Below are 27,935 nucleotides of genomic sequence, written 5' to 3'. Positions count from 1 at the left end.
GTAATATTTCTTAAAAAAAATCAGTGCATTATAATGTTGTTGAACTCTAAAATACCCAAGCAGGTTATAAAAATGAAAGATTATCTGTTGAGGGTAATTTGTCAGTTACAGTGAGTAACTGAAAAATCTGTGGGGAGAAGTAATACGGTCTCGTTGGGTAGACAGGACAGGTCTTGCTGACGGAGAAACTAAAACAAGGAAGTGACACCTCTGTAGGATGGAGTTCCTGGTGATACCCTTTAAGTAAATAGTGCAGTAGGAAAACATTTAGCCAACAAAGATGGTGGCTGCAGTTTTTCGGATGAACAAGTGGTTTATGGCTATCCACCCTCATCTGCCTTTTTAAAGAGACCTAGTATATGACCTGTAGGGAGCATCAAGGTAGTTGAGAAGAGAAAGCTTTGACTTTTGTCTGTGGGGTTCATGAAAAGGCAAGAAAGCATGTTTTACCATTTCTGACCATTAAAAGAAATAAAATTTCAAATGAAAATAACTGGCTTTCCTTTTGCTATTAGGGGGAAAGTCCTTTTTTATATCATCCTATAATAGTAAAGAAACTTTTTTTGACAGATTTCTAAAATTAACATGAGAGAAAATTAAACACAAAGCTGATTTTGTATAAATTAAATACTGTGAGTACAGGCCACAGAAATTCAGAGAGTTTGCAGGAATGGGAAGAAAATGGTAGAAGGAGTAAGTCTTATAAATCATATTCTAAGAGCAGAGGACAAGTAGGATTATCAAGAGATGTATCTAGAGAAATTGCACAATTTTATTTAGATAAGAAGATTCTAAGTAGAACAGAAAGGGGTGCTTGTTTCTGTTCCTATACTTGCCCTAGGATCTGCTCCCTTTCCTCCACCCCTGTCCCACCTGAGGCAGCTGGGTCTTTGTGTACATAGGAGGTAGGAGAAACTAGTCTTAGCAGTTAGGTACTTCCATGGAAGGTGCATAAGCAGAGTGTTGAAGTGTAATAACCATTGGAGACAGGATAGCAGAGTGGTTAAGAGCAAGGACTCTAGGCCACACACCCTGGGTTCACACTCTTCACTCTTCTTCTTACCAGCTTTGTGTGATCTTTGGCAGTTCACTTAACCCGTGCTTCAGTTTCCTCATCTTAAAAGATGGGTAATATTAGTACCCACCTCATACCCTTGTTACGAAAGCTGAAAGAGTTAATATATGTACAGTAGTCTGCCCGTGGCCTCCTTTCCAGCGGTTCCCTTTCCACAGTTTCAGTTACCCACAGTCAGCTACAGTCCAGAAGCAGATGATTCTACTTCTGACATATCAGCAGAAAGTTAGTGGTAGCCTGAATCTACATCATAACGCCTACATCATTCATCTCATGTCATCTCATCATGTAGGCATTTTCCACATCACATTATCATAAGAAAAGGACAGTATAATTTTGAGAGAGAGAGGGAGGCCACATTCACATAACTGATAGTATATTATTATAATTGTTCTATTAGTGTTGTTAGTCTCTTACCTGTGCCTAATTTATAAATTAAACTTTATCATAGGTATGTACGTATAGGGAAAAAGACATTGTATATTATAGGGTTTGGTACTATCCAGTTTTAGACATCCACTGGGGGTCTTAGAATGTGTCCCCTGCAGATAAGAGGGAACTACCATAAAAGCATTTAGAAGGTGCTGGTACAAAATAAGTGCTTTATGTTAATACTTATTGTAGTTATTACTGAAGTTTAACTTAAGGAATCTCTTTTATCATGCCCCCCTACTGTGATGGTTGCCTTAAAAATGAACTTGGACAAAAGGTTACTGTATGATTCTATTTGTATGTCCATATATATGCCATTCTTGAAATGACAAAATTATAGAAATGGAGGGTAGATTAGTGTTTGCCAAGGGTTGCCAGGGAGCAAGGGGGGAAGGAGGGAGGTAGTACCCTGCTATAAAAGGGCAATGTGAGGGGCCCTTGTGATGGGTATAGGTTGACTATATCCATATGCTATATATAGCTTGACTGTATCAGTGTCCTACTGGTGATACTGTATTAGAGTTTTACAAGATGTTACCATTGGAGAAAACTGGGTGAAGGATACATGAGATTTATTTCCATTATTTTTATAACTACATGTGAACCTGTAATTATCTCAGAATAAAACAATTAATGATAAAAGGAAAATGGGCTTGAAGGATTCCTGATAGAGAAAAGTTGGCAGTTAAAGCCATGTATGTGTCTGAACAGACAGATACATATTAAGGTTAATAAACATGATGGAAGGAAAAATTTGAACCAGTTGGGATTGAAGAGAGGGGGAAAGATAAACAACAGTTTTATTCCCCTAAAAACCCATCTTTGGTGTTCTCCAAGTACCTTTGCACCTGAGACTGTGAAAGGGTCTACTAGTTGATATGAATTTTAGTAAAGAGAAGAAGGTAGATGAACAAGTTATATGCAAAAAGGTATTTTTAAAAACAGGCTCCACAGAAAAGAATGTGGAGATGACAAAAGTAAGCAAAAAAGTATATGTGTCTACATATATACAATATAGTTCTTAAGATCAAGAGAGAACTTTTCTGACCTTTCTATTTCTTAGTCACCCGCCCAACAGAATTTATCACTTCCACATTTTGTGTTCATAGCATTCTGTTCATATATTAATATGCCACTTACTATGCTATAGGTTTATTTGTAAATATGTCTTTCCTTCTGGATCGTGTCCTCCTTAGGGAAGAGATCACTACCATATGCAGGTCTCATTTGCCAGTTCAAAGCCCAGTGCCTGGCATACACTGGGCACTTGAGAAATAATTAATGAAATATTGGCTGTTGTCATGGCTCTGAACAGAGTGGTCATTGATCTTAAGGCCTAAATAAAGTAGATCAAATAAACTGAGAATATTACTCTACTTAATGAGTGTGATTGTTTTTGTAAATGAATTTTCCTGAGTTTTTGCTTTGTGTTTTTTAATCTGGTGAAATGTTTCCTTAGGTCTAAAATAAGGAAGAACTTAATTTATTTTTATTTATTTATGTATTTTTTAAAGATTTTATCTATTTGACAGAAACACAGCGAGAGAGGGAACACAAGCAGGGGGAGTGGGAGAGGGAGAAGCAGGCTTCCTGCTGAGCAGAGAGCCCGATGTGGGGCTCGATCCCAGGACCCTGGGACCATGACCTGAGCCAAAGGCAGACGCCCAACGACTGAACCACCCAGGTGCCCCTAAAATAATGAATTTTAAAGAGATGAGTGATTTAGGGCGCCTGGGTGGCTCAGTTGGTTAAGTGACTGCCTTCGGCTCAGGTCATGATCCTGGAGTCCCAGGATCAAGTCCCGCATCGGGCTCCCTGCTCAGCAGGGAGTCTGCTTCTCCCTCTGACCCTCTTCCCTCTCGTGCTCTCTATCTCTCATTCTCTCTCTCTCAAATAAATAAAATCTTTAAAAAAAAAAAAGAGATGAGTGATTTAGCAGTAAAGAGATGTCTTATAGCAATAATTAACAACAGTATAGTCAGTCCGGAGAAGAAGGGCAATCAGAAAAAGGCCAGGAAGCTATCGGAAAGGAAATAATTGGAGGAATGACTTGTGAACTCTGGGACCAACTTTAGTCACAGGGAATGCCATCATACTATAAGAAATCATGGGCTGCAACACTTGGAGCTAGCTCATCTCCTAATGTTTGCCTAAGCCTCCATTCCTTGCCCTGGCATAGATGGACTGGGCTGATTGATTACACAGTACCTGCCCTCACTTATGCCAACCCTGAAACCATGTGGGTCTGTCAGGTGCTTGCTGGAAGTTTTAATTTCTGGTCCTGAATATGTAACAGAGGAAATGTACAATTAAAAATCTCCTTTCTTGTAAGTTAAATTATGCCGTTAAAAACAGATAAATAGGTAATCTAGGATATGGTGTATTCCACAGGAAGACTAACCAGGACTGTTCAAAAGTCTAGGTCATTTGAAGGCAGGAACAAGCAAATGAAGGAAAACAAACATTTTCAAGGGCATACTGTCCTAGATTAAAAGGGACTAGACATAGGATCCAAATGTAACACATGAAACTTGGTTGGACATGCGTTGGAGAACGGGATAATTTGGATCTGGACCGAATATATTAGATGACATGGGGGATTATTCTTGATTTTCTTAGGTGTGACATTTTGGTCGTGGCAGGAAATGCCCTTATTATATTAGATGTGTGTATTAGGTATGTTGATGTGTGCAAATTATTTTCAGATGATTTGGGGGAAGCATAAATACGGAGGGGAGAGAGAAAACAATGTGACAGATTATTAACAGTTGTTGAATCTGAATGGAATGTGCACAGGTGTTTATTGTACTGTTTGAATTTTTCTATGTGTTTGAAATTTTTCAAAATGAAAAGCTGTGTGAGAGCTGAATATTTTCCTCCTGAAGTTGGAAACAAGGCAAACATGTCCTTTTCAACACTCCTATTTAAATAGCATTATGCTAGAAGGCCTAGTAAGCACAATAGGCAAGAAATAAAAGGCATACAGAAGAGAGAGAAAAGTTGAGGGAGAATTGCTTCCTTTGGGACTTTTGGGCTCTGGTGCCATGATTTTGATCGTTTTATGTCATGGAGAGCTGCTCTCCTCACAGCCCATTATCTTTTCCTACTTGATCCATTGATGATCCATAATCGCTTTTTTCTGGTGTCAAGATGTGCCACCAGAATCAGCTTCCAGCTTCCTGTCCAACAGGAATCAGGTGAAGATGGGCTTTGGGGAAGTGAGAAAACTGATCCCAGTCTTTAAAACATGCCTTTGGGACTTGTGGGTACTCCTCTCCCACGTGGGTATACAAATTATCATGACTCATGACTTCCATGTGTTTTGGTGCTCTTTAAGCTGTCTTCTAACCAAAAAAGTCCCTACAGAAGCAGCTTTTGCATTGCTGTCATCACAACCAAAATCAGACCATTAGGTGATACAGTTACCCCCAAGAAGGTTTCTGATGCCTTGTGTCTTTTGAGCAGATTGAGGACAAAGAACCCAAAAGTCCAGGTGCACTCCCGTCATAGTCCGCTCCACCCATCAACTACCTCAGGTCTCCGAGTCTTGTGTTCCCAGTGGGAAGGAAGGGTCAGAGGTCTGTTTTCTGTCTTGAGGTTGTGATGGTGAAGGAGACCACCCTCAAGTATCACTAATAGCAAAACAGAGAGCCAGAGAAAATAACAGGGGGATGGAAGTGGAGCTGGATGGAGAATAGAGGGATTAATGCTTAAGAATAGTACTTCCTGACAGTTTTGAGAACAACTCACCTTTAATATGGTTATGATCTAAGACACAGCATTGCCGGTATATTTCAAGCTAGTTTCATCTCCATGTCATATATCAAGTATATATGAAGGCATTCTCCACAAAACTTTAATAATCAGCCCCTTCCAAGGACTTGAACTTCTTTCTTTGTCCATGTTTTTATGTCCATGTATTTTCAACAGGTGTGTCATTCCAAAATTGTTCTAGGGCCATTAGGAAAGTAAGAAAGGAGGGGGAAATGCCAATTGAACAAAGTGGGGAAACAGTGTTTAATGGGTAATGACGAATTTTGTTTTGTTTTGTTTTCTCAAAAAAAGACCCATTGAGTCTTTCAGGAGAGGATGAATTTAATCCCTGCATACACTGAAAGCAAAGCATGAGGAGAAACAGAAAGTACCTATAAAACAGATTTTTTTGGTCTCTTTTATCAATTTTTCCAGTGAGAGTGTGGTGTTTTTCATGGACAGAGGTTTTAGCAGCTTAAGCTCCTTTTAAACGGTCGAAGGAGAGACAGCAGGGATGTGTGAGGGTTCATTAATTATTGCTCTTACTGATGTTTGCACAGGCTGTTGGGATCATAAATGTCAATCTGTCAAGAGACTGTGATAGGTTCTAAAAAAACTGATTGAGTGCCTCAAAAGCTGTCATACAGCCTGAGATTAAACAGATTCATCTTTCTTTCTTACAAGTGAGGGAAGGTGTGGGTGAAGCGAATGAGGAAGGCTTCCCTCTCTTTGGTGCCACTTTGCTTCTCCCCCTCTCCTATTCTAAATTATGAGTGTTGGCTTGTACAGAAGGCTGAGAGCCTGCCTGAAATGTCAGAAGGCCACAGCAACGGTTAGCGGCCCTGGGTGTGTGCGTGCTGCCCGCTGCACAGTGATGGGAGATAAGAGAGATTGGGATTCAACTCTGACAGGCCTGACACAGTTTATTTGGAAATTTTCAGGAGAGAACATGAGTAATAAAGACAAGAACAGTGACAGTAAGGAACAAACGTGAATTTCTATCAGAGACAAAACAGAATTTTAAAAGAAGTAGCTCTGTTTGTTGTCTCCAGTCAAGCTTTCCAGTTAAACTGTGTTCCTAAATTGAAAGTCTTACCACTGTTTTCTGCGATTGGCTAGGAAAGTACAATTAGAAGAATTTCTCTCCTCAGAAGATGGGTGTTTTTAAAATCTCTGTACTTGTTTCTCTGTCACAAATTAAGAAGTGGTTTCCTTCAAACCTAAGGAGCTGATAGGTTAAAGTACTTTGTCTTAAGATTTTCCTTTCTCGTGTGATCACATGAGATTGATTCTTGATCAAACTTTCCTTTGACTTAGAAGATCTGATGTGGTATCTTTCTCATTCTATTAAACATAGGCAGAGGAAGAGGGCATCTGGTGAGTACCAAGCACTGCGCACCCAGCATGGGAGTGTGGCAGCTCTTGCGTGGGTATATGCAGGCTAGATTTATGTTCTCAAGAAAAAGCATACTGGAAAAAAATGTGCTTTATTGGCCCTTTATGAAGGACCTTAATTAGAAGTCACTCTTAACTCCTGGGGTGGAAACAGTTTCTAGCTTGCCACTACAGCTCCTCCTGCTGCTAATGAGCATGCTCCTTGCAAGGACGTGTTTCTTCTGACAGTTAAAGCTGCATGTAAGAGTTATTTCTGTTCACCTTTCTCTCCATGTTTAACCCTTACTGCCCAAGTTCAGATTAAGCAAGTAGACTGTTAGGTGTTTTCCATCATTGTTGAGGAAGTTAAAAATGCATCACGGTGACAGGAATGATGTTTGCAGGCAAAAAGTAAATAATCAAAGTTTAATTTATTCAAATATGGACAGTAGATGAGGATTCCTTTAGTATTGACCACATTTGGATCTTTTCTTTCTGGTAGTCCTTTTTAAATTCACATAAAATTTATAATTGAATAGTTGAATTATTTAGTTCATTGTTAAGCAATTAGAATCCCTGCCCTGGACATCCGTTTCTCTTATTTAGGCAGCTCACCCCGTGGCACAAAGTTTCATTAAGTAATTAGCAGAGGAGATGTAAATTTCTTATGCAGACATGATGGTGATCCTGTACTATTTATTTCATTAGCTACTAATTAAAACATTAAGGTGACTTGTGAAAAAATGTCAAAGAATGGTTTGCTTCTCCAAGAAGTTACATATAACCAGTCACCTTCCTGGATGGCAGCATGTGGAGGGTGGTAAACAGTTTAGGGAGCCTTCCCCCCCCCCCCTTTGTGGCAGGGAGCATTAGAGGGCACAGGGATTCCTTTCCATTTAATAGACCATTGACTGAGTGAAGATAAGTGGGCATATTCCAGAACATAAAAGTCATGGATCGCTCTCTCTCTTTTTTTTTTTAAGATTTTATTTATTTATTTAATTGACAGAGAGAGAGAGAGAGAGAGAGCATGAGAGGGATCACAAGCAGGGGGAGTGGGAGAGGGAGAAGCAGGCTTCTGGCCAAGCAGGGAGCCCGATGTGGGGCTCGATCCCAGGACCCTGGGATCATGACCTGAGCCGAAGGCAGTCGCTCAACCAACTGAGCCACCCAGGCGCCCCAGTCATGGATCTCTTAATGTCTAAGAACAGTTCCTTGATTCTAAAAAAAAAACACACATTCTGATAAACTTTTCATCTATGTTGGTTTAGAATAATTGAGGACTGCTTCTCATGGTTCAGACTTTCTACACGTGGATGCCTTTGGTCTTGGACTTGTCTGGATACCTAGACATTGACTCTTAGAGAACCGGCTAGGGCTGAGTGGTCTTTTAGGATGGCCAGGGCAGTGCAGCCAGAAGCTGTTGGCAGCATCAGAAAATTCCCTCAGGATCCATTATTTCTGGAATGTCATCTACCTCCTGACTACCAGAACAAATAACTCAGTAGTCTTCATATAAAACGTGGAATGGGGAAAGGGGAATTTCAGCATGAGATAATGCAAATTTGTTCCTTAGTTTTGTTATTGAATGCCCATTGGGCAGACAAGATAGGGAATTAGGAAAAGAAGGCCTCCTCTAACATTTGGGAGTCCTATCAAATGGCTTGTTTGATAATGACCAATGATGATTATGATTTCCAGTGTTAGGAATCATACATTAAAAAACATTTTCTTACATATCCCTCCCTTGCTTATTTGAAAATAGTTAGCTATGGACATAGCATTGCCATGCTAAGTTCTCCTTGTAGCAAGTTTGCTCTAGAAATGGGGATGGATAGATAGCACATTTGACGGTTTGGGACAGAGTCATGTGGAAAACAGCTTTGAATGTGAACTCTGTATTTGCAGACACATGCTCAGTTCTATCATATAGTAGTGTGAATGAAGGAGGATTAGGATCTGAGTGGTCGTCTTTTACATTAGAGGCATGCTGGCATCATGTCAAAGCTCTCTGGATTTTAATAATGCAGAGGCTTCAACAGCCTCCTCTTCTTGTATGGATTCCTCTCTCTCTCTTCCCCCACCCCATGCTCCAGAGTTGGGAGATAATTTCTCTTAAGGATGCTCCACATTTAGGACATTGTCTCAGAACAGACACCATTCTTCTGTTATAGCTCCACTCTAGAATTTTCTCTTCTCATATTAAAAAAAAAAAAAAAGGTATGTCTAAATAGGTATTAATACAATTTGTGCCATTATTGGTTTGTGAAAAAGGACCTCCCTCGGAGAGCACTGTGGCTCATACAAGGTGAATTCCTTTTGGCTGGCTGCTTTGTAATGATTTACATTTAGATTGTTGCTTGTTGCTGTTGTAGGGGAAGGGGCCCTGTCTGTGGCTGCCTCAGTCATCACACCGATTGGGTTTGGACAGCTTCGCTCAGCAGAGCTGGGAAATAGGCTGAACTTGCTTTCAATTGTTTTCATCAAAGGCCTTGTTTAGTTGGTTTGTATTGGGGGAAAATGTCTTGTAGGACTGGAAGAACTAAATGAGATGAAAAATGAAGTTTACAATTGCTAAGAATGGTGCATGCCTTCCATAAGTCAGTGTACAGTGTACTGGGCTGAGGGGGGCGGGGCAGTGAGTGCTCCCTGGTGACATGCAGTGTCTTCAAGGGGGTGGGGGGTGGCGGCGCTGGAGAAAGAGGTACACAGCCTCCACTGAAATACATCCAACAGTCTGCTGCTTCTCACTAGGGCCACTTTAAATGGAAAATCAGAACTGCCTAGGAGAAGATTCATTCATCTAAGAAATATTTATTAAGTTGTAGACATTGTAGGCAGATTATGAACAAAGCAGATGAAACTTCCTGCCCTGCAGGATTTTATATCCTCCATGAGGATAATGTTAAAAGGTACAGTGCTGTGGAGGGATAAAAGGCAGGAGTTGGGAGGATGGGAAGTACCAGGGAAGGGGAATAAGAGTGGTCTAGATAGGGTGAGCAGAGAAAAAGATGTTGAAAATGTGACTTTAAAAGACTTAAAAGAGGTGAGTTCCATGTAGACCTGGGTAAAGAGTTCTAGATAACTGGAAGAGAAGGTGCAAAGGTCCTGAGGTAGGAGACAGGAGGCTAGTGTGGATGGGGTAAAGGGAGAGAGCAGCAGCAGATGAGGTGAGAGAGCAGAGAGGAAGGCAAATCATGCAGGTCCTTGTGAGTGCTGTAGTAAGTATTTGAACTTTTACTCTGGAAAAGAGAGCTATTAAAGGGTTTTGAACAGGGAAGGGAAGTGATTCTAACCTGATTTTTAACCAGGATCACTTGGCTGTGGAGAACAATGACTGTGGGAACAAGGGGGTGGGCAGGGAGACCAGTTAAAAGGCTGTTATCCTGGGCTGGATGTGAGATGGTGATAGCTCGGACCAGCATGGAGATGGCGGAGGGGAGAGAAGCGGGGGGGATCTGGATCTGTTTTGAAGAAAATAATTTAGGAGACTCCCTTCCAGAGACGGGTTAGCACAGAGCCCTTTGGAACCCTGGCAAGAGGTGCATCTTTAGTATGTGGCAGCATAGTGGCAGCAAGTCCAAGAATAGAGTCCCCAGGTGGTCTTCTTTTTTCTTTTTCCTCAAGGCAAGAGTTATTTATAGCCTGCCTACGTCAGGAACTTTATTGCGTTTTAGTTACTTTATTAAGGTTCTACAAAACCCAGGTTGTCGCACACTACACCTCCGTCTGCCCGCCAGTTTGGCAGCAGCGTTAGGGGTGGGGTGCCGAGCGTGGCTTCTGTAGCACGCCGGGATGGAGGCCACGGGGTCGCTGGCTTGTGAATAAGCAAGGATGCTCCTTTGCTCTGAATAAAGTCGAAAGGATTTTCAACAGCAGAACCTGACTCTTACGTGTTTTGTTACATTTAGGAGTAGAAACCGGAGTATTTTTACTGGAAAAGGTTATGGATCACCCACCAAACACTGCATTGGGTACAGAATTGTGCTAAGCATGGCGATAAAAAGAAATATTAGACCTAATCCCTTTTCTGAAGAATTATAGTCTACTTGAGGACAAGCAGATATCTAAGAAGCAGTAGATAACCAGTGCAGGCAGTAAGCAGCTGGGGCCCAAAGAAGGGGTACACACAAAGAGAGGATCCCAGTTCCAGCTTGAATGGTCTCCTCAAAGAAACAGCTGTTTTGAAAAACAACAACATAGGACTGGTTTTTGTTGAGTCACCACACCCTCCTCGCCTAGCTCAGGCCTCACTTGTTAGAAGTCTGCCCTGAAGATACGTGTTTGTCACAATTTGTGGGGTGAAAACCGGGCCGGGCAGGACTGGGGAGGAGGGCATAGAGTGGCCCCACAGTACATTCATTAGCTGCACTCGCCAGGCCACGTGCCAACCCTGACCCCCAAATGTGTTATTTTGGTCAGATTCACAGTCTGAGAATGAGGCTTCGCCAGTGAAACGGGCACGACTACTGGAGAATACCGAACGGCCTGAGGAAACCAGCCGATCTAAACAGAAGAGTCGACGTCGGTGCTTCCAGTGCCAAACCAAACTGGAGCTGGTGCAGCAGGAATTGGGATCATGCCGCTGCGGTAAGCATCGCCCCCAGTGGCATGACGGAGATTGTGTCCTTGACACCCGGGTATAGCTTTGGAAATTACTCCTAAGAGGCTGAAGTCCTTCATTCTTCCCCTGAGTGCCTCCCTGCAAGCTATGGGTTTGGAGCTTATGAAAGCAGGAGTAGAGGAGTCTTCCTTCTAAACGTCCTTTATCTCCTCTCATGCTTACCAAAAAAAGGGGGGGGGGGCAAAAACATCCTTACTTCTCTTACATTTGTTTCTTTAGGGTTGCATTGTCACTGCTTACTCCTTTCAGATTCTCCCCACTGGGTACTACTCTGGTTCCTGCTCACTGATGACTTACTTAGAAATTAACCAAACCAGTGAAATTCTGAGATATGTACCATAAAATTCAGATATTAAATTAATTTTGAACGAGCATCTTACTATGTGTAATAAATGGAAACTCTTTCCCCCCGATACCCCTTTTAAATTAAAGTTTGATTGGAAAATTTTCTTCGAACCATAATTCATTGTCATTCAACCCCTTGAAATAGCTTTCAAGTTTAAAGTAACACTTCCTTCTGTATTATCCAATGTAATACTGGCTTTCAGAATTGCTGCCCAGGGATGTATTTTTCAAAACTTTATGCCTAACTATAGCGGAACAAAACTTAGTCCAATTCTTTCTCTCCCTTTGACCACATACATCATGTCACATAGAAGCAAAATTGTGTAGCCGCATTATTTAGGCTGACTTACAGTTTTCCTGTTTTTATTTCCTGATTTAAAGCTTAGTATTATAGGGCGCCTGGGTGGCTCAGTCGTGAAGCGTCTGCCTTTGGCTCAGGTCATGATCCTCAGGGTCCTGGGATCGAGGCCCGCATCGGGCTCCCTGCTCGGCGGGAAGCCTGCTTCTCCCTCTCCCACTCCCCCTGTTTGTGTTCCCTTTCTCACTGTGTCTGTCTCTGTCAAATAAAATCTTAAAAAAAAAAAAAAAACAGTATTATAAAATAGTTCTGTGAGACAGAGCTGTCATCAGGCAGACCTGGAGGCCTGGCTCTCGCCTCTGAGAATCCTATGTCCTTTGTCCTTAGGAGTGAGCTTTAGAAGCCTCCTTTTCCCCCTGGGACAGCCATAGATACCCTACAGGTACTGATGCTGACAGGCAGGACTAAATGGTTCTCTCAGCAGTTGGAAAATTACAGTTACTCAAAGTCCCTCATCTCCTAAAGAGGCAACCATTGCTTCTCCCGTACCTCAGTTATTTACCCTCTTGGAAATGAGCAGGAAAGGAGGATGTACCAGCTTCTCATGGAAACGAAGTTGGAACTTTTGTTCCTGTCAAGACCAGAAATCTGTTTGTTGCACACTCTGGTGTGTGGTACTCAACAAGCTTGGAAGTGTATATTCAGCTGCAGAAACAAGACAGCAGCATGGGGAGTCCAGGTGTCACTGGACCAGTTTTTATTTTTTTAGCTTGGCATTTAGTTATCCTGTTAATTGCTTGTGTGAAAGTGTAAAGAAGAGAGGATAAACGGTGGGAGGAGAGGCTGTCAGCAACTTCAGTTGTGTTCTTGGGTGTGGCGTGGCCCAAGAGAGCCCAGAACCTTATTCTTTGACTGCCAGGTAATTTTAAATGCTTGGTGAGATAGGGAAGGAATACTGTGGTCAGCCAAGCAAACTCTGGGGCATGGCGGCTAACCAGCTTCCCCATATTGAAGGGTTTGTCTCACCTTTTGTAGTCTGCAAATTCTTGTTTTGATCTTCGCACGAACTATTGGAAGGGGGCAGTTTCAGTATTCAGTCTGTTTTCAGTGTTGTGAAGCCCACCTGACCAGTTTGCCTGTTGCTTTTATAACACATGGCCCTTGGTTGTTCCTAAATTAGAATCTTGGGATTTTCCTGTACCTTATTTTCTTGTTTCCTTCTTGAAAGTAACTGAATCCTGGGTATTACACAGGATTTGCCCTAGTGGATCAAGCAGTTGATCCATAAAGTGTGTTGTCTTGCCTCTGGCAGTGGCTGATATCCTCCTGTCCTTGTCAGGCAAGCAGTGAGAATTCACAGTTTTAGCACCGAGAGATGCAGAGGTGTTGTAACCAGGTATGCCAGTTTATGCTTCAGCTTTGATGCAAACCACAGATTTCCTACGGTCTTAAGTACTCAGCGGAAAAAATCTAGAAATATATGTTAGATGATTTCACATGCTCCTAAGTTAAGCCCAATTGATTGTCTCTGGTAAGTTCAGATTACTCTACTGTGTTCTTCATCTCTGGGCAGGAGGCTAGATTTCTAAAGTGCCTGTTGGGTTTACCACAGACGTGCATTCTTTTTAAATGATCTAACACATAGTCCCTTGGCTTATGCCCAATTCTGAGGGTCTACTTACAGAGAGATTTGATTTCAATGCTGGGAAAGAAAGCCCTGAGCTTTCTGCAGTCACTCCAGATGTAGCCTTCCTAGAGAGAGCGGGGAGTTCAGTCAGTTTGGCCTCCTGAGAGTGTTACACTAGATGTGCCCAGAAAAATGACGGAGTCTACTGCCACATTTTAAAAGATGAAGGGCAGCAATGGGAACATACACCTCTGGGACTGTCTTTGACAAATAGCTTTTGTGTTCTTCCTGCTTGTCTGCTCGGATCTCTCTAGGAAACGGTGAGTTGTGTCATTATTTCCTTGAGGTTGCATGGAGTGTTGAGGAGATGTTGAACTGCCCTGAAAGGTTTGGGGGCTGGGGAGGGGGCCACGGTAATTTACTACTGGAAGTAAAGACTCAAGAAGGTAGTTTGAACTCAAACAGAATACTTCTCCACTGCAGAAAATCTTTTTCTTAATATATATATTCACAATCTTTTTTCCATTCCCCTTCCACTCTGTACAGGTTATTAACTGCTGACAAGAAATTCACATCTCATAAATAATGCTTAAGAGTCATTGCTATATAAATTGAATGTGTTATGAATTGTGATGGGCCTTTTTGTAGCATTCGATGCCTAGAGCAGGAAGAACAGAGGATGTCATTTTCATTAATTTCTAATGAGGTGCCAATTAAAGACAGGGAAGACGCTCCAAAGGGAAGAGTGGCCAAGCTCCCCTGAATCCTCCGCCCCGGGGCTGTCATCCAAACACTGCCAGCAAGCCTTCTCTAAAAATTCCATTAAATTACAGTCTCATCGAGAGCACACATAGACACATTCAGCTTCCCTTTGATCTTCAAAAGAGCAATTTGTAAGGCGAGTTCTGAGCCTTCTCACATAGGGAACAGCTAGAGGTGATAGGAATTGTTAATTGCCAAGATACTCCATGGGCTTTCAATAAGGAGGTGAATTTTGAAGATGAATTCTCCTCTGCCTTGCTGTGACTAGATAACCTTTAAATCAACAATACCAAAGTAACACCCTTTTCCTGTGAAATCTTTCAGGGTGCCAATTAGAAAAGGCGTGTGGTGAGGCTGGGATGATAGCCTGCATCCCAGAGTATCTTCAACAGTTTTAACTTCTCAAGATAGAAAACAATTGCATAAAAATGGATTTATTTGTTTCATTTTCTACTCAGTAGGGAAATTGATCAGCTCATTCTCATTACAGGAGTCTTCTCTCTCCAAATGCCACCTAGAGGATGTTCTGAAATCTGGCCCTCTTCATCAGATCTGGGCCACATCACAACCATGTGAATGCTGTGTTCTCTAAGCGGATCTCCCATCATGCACACAGCATGTCTTTGTAATCGCTGTGCCTTGCTTCCCAGAACCACAGAATTAATTTTTAAATACCAGTCTAAGAGCTTGCATAAGTTATCACCTGTTTTCAGTCGACTATGACTTAAACTATAATCTGATATGCTCCCTTTTGGGACAACAGTGCTTTTACTAACAACCTGAGTAATCTGGTTTCCTTTTGTGCTTTCAAAATAAATTTTATATTCACTTTAGAAACTCAAAGAGTGGTGCTTTAGCCCTGTAGAGTAGTTTATCATCTGCAGGTGCTTCAGTGGTCATTTTCTGCATTCTCATTCTCTATCAAACTGAATTCCTCAAGCATTTATTGAGATGTGACTATGCATGAAGCATTTTGCTAGGTTTTGTGGGGACTGTAGGATCTAGAAATACAGAATGTAGGAACTCATAGTCTAGGTCAGTGGTTTCAAATTGGAGTGGGCATGAGAATCGCATGGAAGGTGTGACAAAACACAGATTTCTGCCCACCCGCCTCCCAGTAGGCCCGTGCATGTTTAACAAGTTACTGAGTGGTGTTGATGCTGCTGGTGTGAGGAACCATGCTTTGAGAACCACTGCTCTAGGCAGTTCTTAATCCTGGGACGCTTTTAAAAAAAGAATGCTGGGGCCTCACTCTTTTTTTTTTTTTTTTTTAAACCAAGAGTATTTATTTATTTTTATTTATTTATTGTGTTTTCTTTTTCGTTTTGTTTGTCACCATAAAGTATATCATTAGTTTTTGTTGTAGTGTTCCATGATTCATTGTTGATGTATAACACCCAGTGCTCTATGTAATACGTGCCCTCCTTAATACCCGTCACTTGGCTAACCCGTCCCCCCACCCCCCTCCCCTCTAAAACCCTCAGTTTGTTTCCTGGAGTCCAGAGTTTCATGGTTCGTCTCCTCCTCTGATTTTGCCCCTTTCATTTTTCCCTTCCTTCTCCTAATGTCCTCCATGCTATTCCTTAGCTTCCACAAATAAGTGAAACCATATGATATTTGACTTTCTCTGCTTGACTTATTTCACTTAGCATAATCTCCTCCAGTCCCATCCATGTTGGTGCAAAAGTTGGGTGTTCATCCTTTCTGATGGCTGAGTAATATTTTCCATTGTATATATGGACCACATCTTCTTTATCCATTCGTCTGTTGAAGGGCATCTCGGCTCTTTCCACAGTTTGGCTATTGTGGACATTGCTGCTATGAACATTGGGGTGCATATGGCCCTTCTTTTCACTACATTTGTATCTTTGGGATAAATACCCAGTAGTGCAATTGCTGGGTCATAGGGTAGCTCTATTTTTAAAATTTTGGAGGAACCTCCACACTGTTTTCCAAAGTGGCTGTACCAACTTGCATTCCCACCAACAGTGTAAGAGGGTTCCCCTTTTTCCACAACCTCTCCAGCATTTGTTGTTTCTTGCCTTGTCAGTTTTTGCCATTCTAACTGCTGTAAGGTGGTATCTCAATGTGTGTTTCTTTTTTAAAGATTTTATTAATTTATTTGCGAGAAAGAGTAAGAGAGCACATGAGGGTGGGAGGGTCAGAGGAGAAGCAGACTCCCTGCTGAGCAGGGAGCCCGATGCGGGACTCCATCCCAGGACTTCAGGATCATGACCTGAGCCGAAGGCAGTCACCTAACCAACTGAGCCACCCATGTGCCCTCAATGTGGTTTTGATTTGAATTTCCCTGATGGCTAATGATGGTGAACATTTCTTTCATGTGTCTGTTAGCCATTTGTATGTCTTCTTTTGAGAAGTGTCTGTTCATGTCTTCTGCCCATTTTTTCACTTGATTTTTTGTTTTTTTGGGTGTTGAGTTTGAGAAGTTCTTCATAGATCTTGGCTATCACCCCTTTGTCTGTAGTGTCATTTGCAAATATCTTCTCCCATTCCGTGGGTTGCCTCTTTGTTTTGTTGACTGTTTCCTTTGCTGTGCAGAAACTTTTTATCTTGATGAAGTCCCAAAAGTTTATTTTCACTTTTGTTTCCCTTGCCTTTGGAGATGTGTCTTGAAAGAAGTTGCTGTGGCTGATGTTGAAGAGGTTATTGTCCATGTTCTCTAGGATTTTGGTGGATTCCTGTCTCACATTGAGGTCTTTGATCCATTTTGAGTTTATCTTTGTGTATGGTGTAAGAGAATGGTCGAGTTTCATTCTGATGTATATAGCTGTCCAATTTTCCCAGCACCATTTATTGAAGAGACTTTTTTCCATTGCATATTTTTTCCTGCTTTGTCGAGGATTATTTGACCATAGAGTTGAGGGTTCATATCTGGGCTCTTTATTCTGTTTCATTGGTCTATGTGTCTGTTTTTCTGCCAGTACCATGCTGTCTTGGTGATCATGGCTTTGTAATATAGCTTGAAACCAGGCAACGTGATGCCCCCAGCTTTGTTTTTCTTTTTCAACATTTCCTTGATGATTCGGCATCTTTTCTCATCCCATACATTTAGGATTGTTTGTTCCCGCACTTTGAAAAATGCCATTGGTATTTTGATCAGGATGGTTTTGAAAGTATAGATTGTTCTGGGCAGCATAGACATTTTAACGGTGTTTATTCTTCCAATCCATGAGCATGGAATGTTTTTCCATCATTTTGTGTCTTCAGTTTTTTTCATGAGTGTTCTGTAGTTCCTAGAGTATAGATCCTTTACCTCTTTGGTTAGGTTTATTCCAAGGTAGCTTATGGTTTTTGGTGCTATTGTAAATGGAATCGATTCTCTTATTTCTCTTTCTACAGTTACATTGTTAGTGTATAAGAAAACAACTGACTTCTGTGCACTGATTTTGTATCCTGCCACATTACTGAATTGCCATATGAGTTCTAGTAATTTGGGGGTGGAGTCTTTTGGGTTTTCCACATAAAGTATCATGTCATCTGCTAAGAGAGAGAGTTTGACAACTTCTTTGCCAATTTGAATACCTTTTAGTTCTTTTTGTTGTCTGATTGCTGTTGCTAGGACTTCTAGTACTATGTTGAACAATAGTGGTGAGAGTGGGCATCCTTGTCATATTCCTTATCTTAAGGGAAAGGCTCTCAGCTTTTCCCCATTGAGAATGATATCAAAAACCTTCCAAAAAACAAGAGTCCAGGACCTGATGGATTCCCTGGGGAATTCTACCAAACATTCAAAGAAGAAATAATACCTATTCTCCAGAAGCTGTTTCAAAAAATAGAAACAGAAGGAAAGCTTCCAGACTCATTCTGTGGGGCCAGCATTGCCTTGATCCCCAAACCAGGTAAAGACCCCATCAAAAAGGAGAATTTCAGACCAGTATCCCTTATGAATATGGATGCCAAAATTCTCAACAAGATCCTGGCTAATAGGATCCAGCAGTACATTAAAAGGATCATCCACCATGACCAAGTGGGATTTATCCCTGGGATGCAAGGGTCGTTGAACATTTGCAAATCAATCAATGTGATAGAACACATTAATAAGAGGAGAGAGAAAAACCACGTGGTCCTCTCATGCAGAAAGAGCATTTGACAAAATACAGCATCCTTTCCTGATTAAAACTCTTCAGAGTGTAGGGATAGTGGGCCTCACTGTAATTAAATCAGAAAAGGTCACCAGCTATTGTTTTAGCTTTTTATTTGGAAATTTAAAGTGTTTTCCTGGACCATTTGAGAGTAAGTTGCAAACACCATGGCCTTTGGTCTTTATAAACTTCAATGAATGTTTTCTAAGAGTAGGGATATTATTTTATAACCACAGCACAGTTATCAACTTTAGTAAATTGATACTGATTCAGTACTTTTATTAAATCTGCCACCCATATTCCAGTTTTATCAGTTGATCCAAAAATGTCTTTTATAAAAGCATTTTTCCTTTCCAGGACAGAATCCATTCCAGGATCAGGTGTTGGCATTTAGCTGTCATGTCTCTTTAGACCCTTTTAACCTGGAACATTTTTTAAGGCCTGTCTTTGTTTTTATTAATATTGACATTTTTGAAGACTACACCTACCACTACCTTTTTAAAATAGAAGGCTCCTCATTTTGTGTTTGTGTTTTTCTGGTGTTTCTTCATGATTAGATTCAAGATTATTTATGCCCAGCCAGACTACTACTAAGTGATGTTGTGTCCTTCTCAGGATTTAACATTGGGAGGAACAGATGTCTATCATCCCTTCATTGTAGATGTTAATTGGTCATGATTGGGTGAGTGACTAGTTGACCATGTGACTAGATGACCATGCAACTAGTAAGCCGTCTGTGGGAAAACACTTTATGACCATGTCAATATCCTGCTCATCATCAAAAATGTCTCCTAGATTTAGCATCTATTGATGACTCTTGCCTGAACCAGTCTTTACTATGATGGTTGCAAAATGATGATTTTTCTAACTCCAGCCTTCCCTCTACATTTCTCATTTGGCACTCAGTGTTCTTCTGTGAGAACCTTTCTCCCTGTTTATTTATATGAGCTCATGGGCTTTTTATATTTTTTCAGTGGTTTGTAATTCATTACTATACTTAATTATTTTGGTACTCAAATTGTCCCCAAAGTGTTTCCTTACTTTCTGGCATAATAAGATGTGTTCTGGGGGCACCTGGGTGGCACAGTCATTTAAGTGTCTGACTCTTGGTTTCAGCTGAGGTCATGATCTGAGGGTCATGAGATTGAGCCCAAGTTGGGCTCTAAGCTCAGTGTGGAGTCTGCTTAAGACTCTCTCCCCCTCTCCCTCTCTACTCCTCTCTTTCTCTGTCTCTCTCTCTCTAAAATAAATAAATCTTTAAAAAAAAAAAAAAGATGTGTTCAGGATACATCTGGTACTTAACCTATGCCCAGTCCTAGAATCAGCCATTTTTCTAGGGATCCCAGAGGTGATTTTAATACGCAAAGTAGGGGTTTGCTGGGCCTGTGAGGAAGGCGGACACATGCATGAGACAGCTGGTATTCAGGGCAACCTACCATAAGAGTTGTAGCTGAGGTACAAGCCATGTGTTACAGAACTATGGGGAGGGAGAGATTAATTCCGACTAGAAGAGGCTGCAATAATCAGGGCCTTAAAGGAAGAGTGGGATTTAGATGTGTGGAAAGAGGGGCTACCGAGGCAAAGCTGGTTTTCTGAAGGTGATCTTTGTGCAGCTGGATTAGGGTTGAGTGAGGAGAGACTACTAGAAAGGGAGGGTAGGAATTCCAGACTCCTGGCTGTAGGGTTCGGATGTTGGTTTGTAGTGAGGAGCTGTCGGTGGTTTTAAATATGGTCAACACGATCTGTTTGGACTTTTTTTTTTTTTTTTTTTTGGTCTTAATTAAGCACAAAGGAAAGCCCAGGAGGCTGTTGAATCTTTTTTAGAGGAATGATCTAGGACAAATGTGAACTAAGTGAAAAGGAAATGTGCCTGTGTCACAGCCATCCCTGCCACTAAAGGGACCACACAGTGAGTGAATAGTGATACCCTAAGGTCCACAGTGGGGCAAGGTGCTGCAATGACAATGAGGTGTGTTGGTGACATGAAAAACGGGGCTGGTCCATTTCACCAACACCAGAGATCACCACAGATAAGTCCATGTGTCTGTGCCTTTGCTTAAACTCTCATCCACATGTAGTTTGAACCTGTCAGGAACATTTGGCCTTCTGTCCTTTGTCTCCAAAAGAAAACATGGCATTGTATGTTTTTATAAAGGCTTTATTCCCTTACAGAGTTCTAGCCTGGATCCATCAGAAAACACTGCTATCCAGGGAAACACCTGAGATCTTTTATCCTGACCAAATTGGTTTGGTTGGTTCAGTTTTATCATTACAGCCATTGAGTGGTGAGTCCGAGCTCTGCCATGTGTTCTAGAGAGAGTATGTGGTTACCAAGACCTCAGCCCTTTAGGATCCCGTTCTTAACGCCGAGTCTGGCAATGAAAGGCTAAAGTTTCTCCATTACTTGTAAGACCACAACTGGGTATGTGTTATCAATGGCTCAAGAGAAGGAGGTGTCCTGTCCATCCTCCCGCTTGATGGGAGTTATTATATATGTGAGAGTTAAGGGTAATTGGAAATCTCAAGGCAAATTCTGAGAAAATTTTCTCCCTTTGCTACTCTCTTCCTTTCACTCTCACTATACTTTACCTAAACAAGAGTATGCTATCTGTATTCCCGATTTAATCTTTAATGTATAAGAGTTCTAGTCTAAAACCAAACAGATTAGTCCCTCTGCTGCTCCTCTATAAATTGCACATTGAGATGTTAGAGCAAAACAAATCACACCTTTTACTGAACACTGACTCCATGTATTTAGCCCATTAGTTCAGGCACTGTCTCAGAGATCCAGCCTACCATATGTCCTTTGACAAGGCTATAGAGAGAAATCAGAAACGTGAAGAGCTCCCCTCCCCAGCAAAGGAGCATCAAAGACTGAGCTTTTGAAAGACAAAATGTGCAGAGCGCATCTGCTGAAGCCTGTGTCACATTCTAATTCTGCTGAAAGGTGAGCCAGGAGACCCTTGTCCCATGGAATGAAATATTTTCTGTCTGAATAGCAAATTTCCAACTATTTCGGTAGTCTAATCTTAGCAGTAACAGCACAGTAATTTTATCAAAGCTATTTGGATAAGTTACTCTGCTTAGAATACTTACTTATGGGAGAAAAAAATGGATCATTGCAAAAGGAAATGAATTATTGATGTCTTCTGTTTGAGTTCCAAGAGTAAGTAGTTTTAGTTAATTCTTTGTCCCTCAAAGTGTGCATGGTGGTTTTTGTTTTTGTTTTTAAACAGATTTTTTGGGATAGAATTCATGTATCATAATATTTACCTGTTTTACAGTTCAGTGAGTTTTGGTAAATTTAAGTTGTATAGCCCTCACCAGATTCAAATTTTAGAATGATTTTAATCATCTCTAAAATTTCCATTGTGCCCCTTTTTAGTCAGTCCCTATATTCCCTACCCCAGCCTCAGGCAACCACTGACTGATCTGCTTTTTGTTGGTATAATTTTGCCTTTTGTAGAATTTTAGTATGAGTGGATTCATACAGGATATATATATACAGTCTTGTCTATGTACATAACCTGTTGTTTTTGAGATTGAACCACATTGTTACATACTAGTAGTTCGTTCATTCCTCTTTAATGTTGGGTAGTATTTCATTGTATGGATAATATCACATGAGTTTATCCATTACCAGTGGACATTCCTTTAGATTGTTGCCAGTTTGGGGATATTTTGAATATCCTGCTATAAATATTCATGAACAAGTTTTTGTGTGGATATATGTTTTAATTCCTCTTAGGTAGATACAGAGGTGGAACTGCTAGGTTGAATGACCAGTGTACATTTTGCATTTTAAGAAAATTCTGTTAGCAGTATATTAGGGTTCCTGTTTACCCATAATTTGTCAATATTTAATATTGTCATTTATTTTAACTTTAGCTATTCTAATGGGTATGTGTTCCACCTCACTGTGGTGTATTAATTTCCCATCAGTATTTCCCTGATGACTAGTGATGTTAAGTTTTTCGTAAGTTTTTTGGTCACTCATACCTTCTTTTTGAGGAGTCCATACTTCAAGTATGTTCACCTTTTTTTTTTTTTTTTTCAAGAGAGCATGGGAAGGAAGGGTCAGAGAGAGAAGGGAGAGAGAGAATCCCTCTGACATCATGACCTGAGCTGAAATCAAGAGTCGGATGCTTAACCGACTGAGCCACCCAGGCTCCCAGTATCTTCACCATTTAAAAAGATTTACAGAATTGCCATCCTAACAGTATCCCAATACATGAATATGGTATATCCATTTATTTAAGTTGTCTTTAGTTTCTTGGTAATATTTTGTAGTTCTCAGTATACATCATTTGTTATATTTATTCCCAAGTATTTTAAGTTTTTGATGCTATTGTGAATAGAATTTTTAAAATTTATTTTCAAATTGTTCTTTGCTATCACTTTGAAACACAATTTTTGCATATGATTTTTTATTCTGCAACTTTGCTAATTCACTTACTAGTTCTAGATTCCTTAGGATTTTCTACATCCATGATCATGTCATTGCATATAAAGGCAGTTTAGCTTCTTTTCGATCTTTATGTCTGTCATTTATTTTTTTTGCATTATTGCACTGGCTAGGACCTCTACCACAATGCTGATTGGAAGTGTTGAGAATGGATCTCCTTGTCTCTTCCCTGATCTTAGGTAAAATTCCATCTTTGATTTAGCTGTAGATTTTTTAAGTTTTATGTATTTATTTTTTTAGTAATCTCTACACCCAGTGTGGGGCTCAGACTCAATCCTGAGATCAAGAGTTGCGTGCTCTTCCAACTGAGCCATCCAGGCCCCCATCTGCTGTAGGTTTTTTTATAGCTGTTCCCCACCTCTGCCCCTTACCCTGACACATTTTAATGGTTGTAGCTGTTGAGTGCATTCTAGGAAAACAGTAAATATTCAGATACATTCCCCCAAAGCAGATGATATAGCCCAGGGTGAGCTACCATGTGGCCTAAAAAAGATCAGCAAAACTGTTTCCAAAGTTTCACCATCTCATGAATTCATTTCTGTTTACAGTTGAAGCATATTCCCTTTGCTCACAGTTCTCTGTAACGTGTTTGTCCATCTCTAATGCGGAAAGCCTGTGACCTGAGAGTATTCCTCTTTTCATCAAACCAATGTCATAACAGACACCCAAGATGCTATTCTGGGTTACTCTCACTTGAGCTAATAAAAGCAAACCACTCTGAGAAACACCTGGAAATAACTTTGCTTGAATTAAATGCTTTTACCACAAGACACAATCGCAAAAATTTGTGTGTAGATAGATACTAGTGTCACATACCACCAGGATTAGAAGGAGCCTTAGCTGTCATTTTATCCCAACCCCACCTTTTTTCTGTAGAGGAAACGGGAGATCAGAAAGGTAGCCACTAGCCTCACATTATACCTATGTGTGAAATTCTGGTATTTCATGCAGCCTTTGATATAAAGCTCAGGGACTGAAGAGTGTCTGCCTAATGGTGAGTGCTCACAGCAGTGTCCCCATCACAGAGGTCTTGGGCCTTCCCAACTATAGCTCTTCATCACACATCCTGGATGTCTGCTTGTCCCCACTGAATCTCACTTATGTCTTCTGAAGTACCCAGAAGATTTCTTGGTCTTTCCTTCGAGTTAATACACTTGTTTTTGTTTCCTTCTAGTTTGGCCTCCAAAACCTTGCTCAGGACTCAGGACTCTCTGAGGACCCTTTGCAGCAAAATGTCACCAAATTAGGCCATTGGTATAGTAAAGATAAATAAAGTAGTATTTAGTCAAAATAATAGGATTTAAAATTTTTTTGCTTCAAATTGACAACAGATTGTTCACAAAGTTTTGCCAAAGAAATGTCCTTTCCAAGGTCTTATGAGCAGGGCTTCTTGATAAATGTGGGCCTCAGACCAGCACTTCAGAGTCCCTGGATAGAAGGGGATGCTTCTTTAGAAAGTAAAAGTGCAGTTGCTCAGGTAATTCTAATATACCCCAATGTTTGATATACTGTCTGTACACTTACTAGTTCATTTTTTCCCATAGGAAATGCAAAGGTAATTTAAGACCAAATGTAATTACTGGACATTTCAAGTAAGGTGATCCACAGCATAGAGGTTTTATATCAGATCTAGTCAACTCCATTCTCTTTTACTTAGAGATTTACATCTTCTAAATGCTTAGCATATGCCTTTCTCCACTGATCTCCTTTCCCCTGCTAGATTCTAAAATCCTCAAGGGTCAGGCCCACGTGTTACTCTGTAACTTCCCACTGCCCTTAATAGAGTATGTGGCCTATGGTGGTACCCAGACAGTGTTGACTGATAATGTACAAGAAAAATTGGAAGTCACAGAAATGTGGTGTGCTGGTGAGCCTGCTGGTTATCTTTAGGGGAAAGCTCTTTTGTAGTAGTATTCGAAGGCAGGCCCAAGCGGGTGAATGGGAGAGTGTCTGGGCCAGTTTCCGTGTATATTCGTGAAGCCAGGGTATGTGTGCAACCTGAGGGTTTCCCAGTGGAATATTTGGCTGAAGGAATAAGGTGTAGTAGGTAGGGAACCTTAGCATTATTTATTGTTACATACTTTTATCTGCCTTGAATTTTTGTTGGTAGGGGATGGGAAGCAGATAAGACATACATACTATCAGATAGGGTAGCATTGCTTGCTTGGTCTAATTAAAAATATTTGGTAAGCTTATGGTTTAATTAAATACTTAACTTTGGGGATGAGTGTGTTTGCATAAATAAAACCTGTGTTTCATCTTGTACGTTAATAAGATGAGCCCTTATAGACACCCTGTAGACAACCACACCAGTCTCTCATTCCTGACCTGTCACTCTCTGGCACAGAATCTAAGTACTTAAGTGACTTAGAAGTTATCCATCTGGTGCCAGTCCAGCCCCCCAGGCTGACACCAAAGCCACGTCAGCGGTTTCCTGGCAGGTAATCCAGCTGCTGTGCACATCTTCAGCCCAGAGGGCATGTGGCGTGTCTTATTGCCAGGCAGCTTAGACTGCCTAGGTGCTTTCTTGGCTGACCTAGAACCAGCCTCTTTATAGAACATGCCCTTATTCCTCCTCACTCTGTGCTCCAGAGTGACATGTCACAAATCATTTTCCTCCCCTGTAAGCCCACTCTTCAGATATTTGAACACAGGGGTGTTGGCTTTCCAGAACCCTGTTCCTCCAGTAGCAAATCCATTCATAGGGACTAAAGAACTAGTGTGGGGCATCGGGAACTAAAGTGGGGTGTAGGAATGCCAGAGTGGGCTCAGGATCTCCACAGTCTTCCTCATTGGGGGCCCTCACTAAATCTGGGTGTCTTTTTAAATAAAAACCCTTCTTTACCTGCTGATCTCCCGAGACTGCTAAAAAGTCTTCTGTCTTGTGAAGTCTGTGGTTGACCTCTGTTGCTGTACTTCTCAGAACATACTGAAACTCTGTCCTTCTAGACCATAAGCACTGGAGGACAGGGACCATATAGTGTTCTTTGGTGGCTCCTGCTGTAGTAGAGTGCAGTGATGCCTAGTAAACATTTGAGTTGAACGATTGAAGTGTGCAGTTGTGATCCTCTGGGTGAAGGAAAAAGAACAGGTTTTGTTTTTTTTTTTAAGATTTTATTTATTTGAGAGAGAGTGAGCACAAGAGCGGGTGAGGGGTAGAGGCAGAGGGAGGAGACTCCCTACAGAGCATGGAGCGTGACATGGGGCTCCATTCCAGGACCCTGAGATTATGACCTGAGCCAAAGGCAGGTGCTTAACCAACTGAGCCACCCAGACACCCCAGAAAAAGAACAGCTTTGAGTACCTACTATACACTGAATGCCTGCTCCTATGTTAAATCACTTGACCCTGATAAAAGCATTGTTGTAAAATGGTACTGCATTTTGACAGAAGAGAAAACTCAAGCTTTGAGGTTGAGTAACTCAGAAATACTAAGGGAGCACCTGGCATGCGAGTCCAGGTTTGTTGAGCTCCCAGAATCCCTCATGTTCCCTGCTGGCCCATGCGCGTCCTAAGCAGTGAGGAGATAGCGTGAGTTACCTTTATTTTCAGCCATATAGGTCTTAGCCCATTTGTTAAGCACTTCCCCAATTCAGAGATGCTTTTTATTGAACAATGGATGGTACAAACGTAGGCAGCCAACTATGTGAGAACCTCTTGAGATGGTGTTGAGTCATCCCTGTGCACTGTTTTCAGTGGTGCCCCATGGGCCACTTGTCACTCCATCTAAATAAGATGCTTCTGGAGGACAGGGTCCATAATGTTGCCACCCTTTTGTCTCCCAGTGCGCCTGGGTGATATGAGACACGGTGGCACTTAATTCTTACTGATGTGGACATTCCATTTTCTCCTGAGTGCTAATTCATGTCCTCATTTTCCTTGAAAACTTAACCTCCTCCAGGATACCTTATGCAGTTGACCTCTCCTTGGTGCCCCTCATTTATTGCACATAGCTGGGTTGTATTGATTTTATTTGCAGTTGATTTCTTGCTTTGCTTCTTGTGTCCTTCAGCTGTTTTCCTCTCTGTGCATCTCCAGCTGTCTTTAAGGCAGGAACTTGTGACTTCTTTCTTTTCTTTTTCCTCCACCCAGCCCCTAGAATAGAATTCTGTAAACAGTGCACAAATGACCAATAAATACTTTTGACTCCTTGAGCCTGATAGCTTCTTTTCCTTGCTGGACTGACAGCCCAACACTGGAGCCTGAATTCTTTATTTATTAGATGAGATTTCTATAGCACCTTTTCTCTGAAGAGATCAATATCAATGAAGTTTGTTTCTGCTTCTGGAAAGTGCTTTTACCTAAGCAGACCAAGGCTCTGATAAGATCACATGATAGTCCTTGCTCCTCAGCTGTTGGGCTCTGGAGATACAGACTCTAAGAAAAGCCTCACCACTTCAGGTTTTGCTATCTTGTTGCTGGCAATGAGGCTGAATAAGACTGTGACAAATAGCAACACAAGCTCTGCAGCGTTGGTTGATATTGTAGCCATTGTTATCAAAAGAGAATTTGCATTTGGGGGGCATTGCCATCGTTTTGGAAGGCAGATATGGAGAAGGCAACCTTAGCGCTCAGTACATCTGCCCACTAACCAGAGCCCTATCACAGTGTTTGTGGGTTGTAGACTCTCAGACAGTGCTCGGTGTCACCAGTCTCTGAAACTCAGTGCCATGAGGGAGAGTGTCCCTGGGACGGGACCCATGAAGTGCATGAGACCCAGAGACTCAAAACATACAAGTGCTAGATAGGGAGTAAGTGCTGAGAGAAGGTGCTGTCAAGCTGGTGGGAAGAAGAGCTGTCACACTGCAGATTTGGGTAGTCGAGACTCACCATGAAGTGTTGGAACAGAGTTCAGGGGCCAAAGACTGGAAAGGGTGGATGAGTGTCTAAAATAATTGGGTCAGCTGGCTTCTTTAGGAAATTGCTCACCTTTCCACATATCCTTGTTGAAACAGACATCATTCCCGTCCCTGTCAGAGTTAGGCAGAATCGAGTAGGAAATGAAGTCCTCTCCCGCATGCTTTAAAGACAGATGAGAAGTGCACACATAGAAGCCATATGGTGTGGATACTCGCCA

General features: G+C 41.4%; 1 protein-coding gene across 4 annotated transcripts in view; it reads left to right on the top strand.

Moving 5' to 3' along the window:
• The window catches only part of ZFAND3 (zinc finger AN1-type containing 3), a 329,473-nt gene that overhangs the window by 287,229 nt on the left and 14,309 nt on the right, over window positions 1–27,935 (top strand). For 3 of the 4 annotated variants that reach the window (XM_025862526.2, XM_073884968.1, XM_073884969.1), the window contains one exon: window positions 11,057–11,224. In XM_025862526.2, coding sequence (XP_025718311.1) covers window positions 11,057–11,224 — 168 coding nt within the window. Of the gene's footprint in view, window positions 1–11,056; window positions 11,225–14,780; window positions 15,068–27,935 lie in introns of those variants that run through there. The other variant, XM_025862528.2, reaches the window with a different exon arrangement.

The sequence above is a fragment of the Callorhinus ursinus genome, unplaced genomic scaffold (assembly GCF_003265705.2).
Source record: "Callorhinus ursinus isolate GAN/ISIS: 27379988/994484 unplaced genomic scaffold, GSC_fseal_2.0 scaffold59, whole genome shotgun sequence".
Classification (NCBI taxonomy): domain Eukaryota; kingdom Metazoa; phylum Chordata; class Mammalia; order Carnivora; family Otariidae; genus Callorhinus; species Callorhinus ursinus.
The sequence above is the reverse complement of the archived record's forward strand: the minus strand, read 5'-3'. Positions and strand labels throughout refer to the sequence as shown.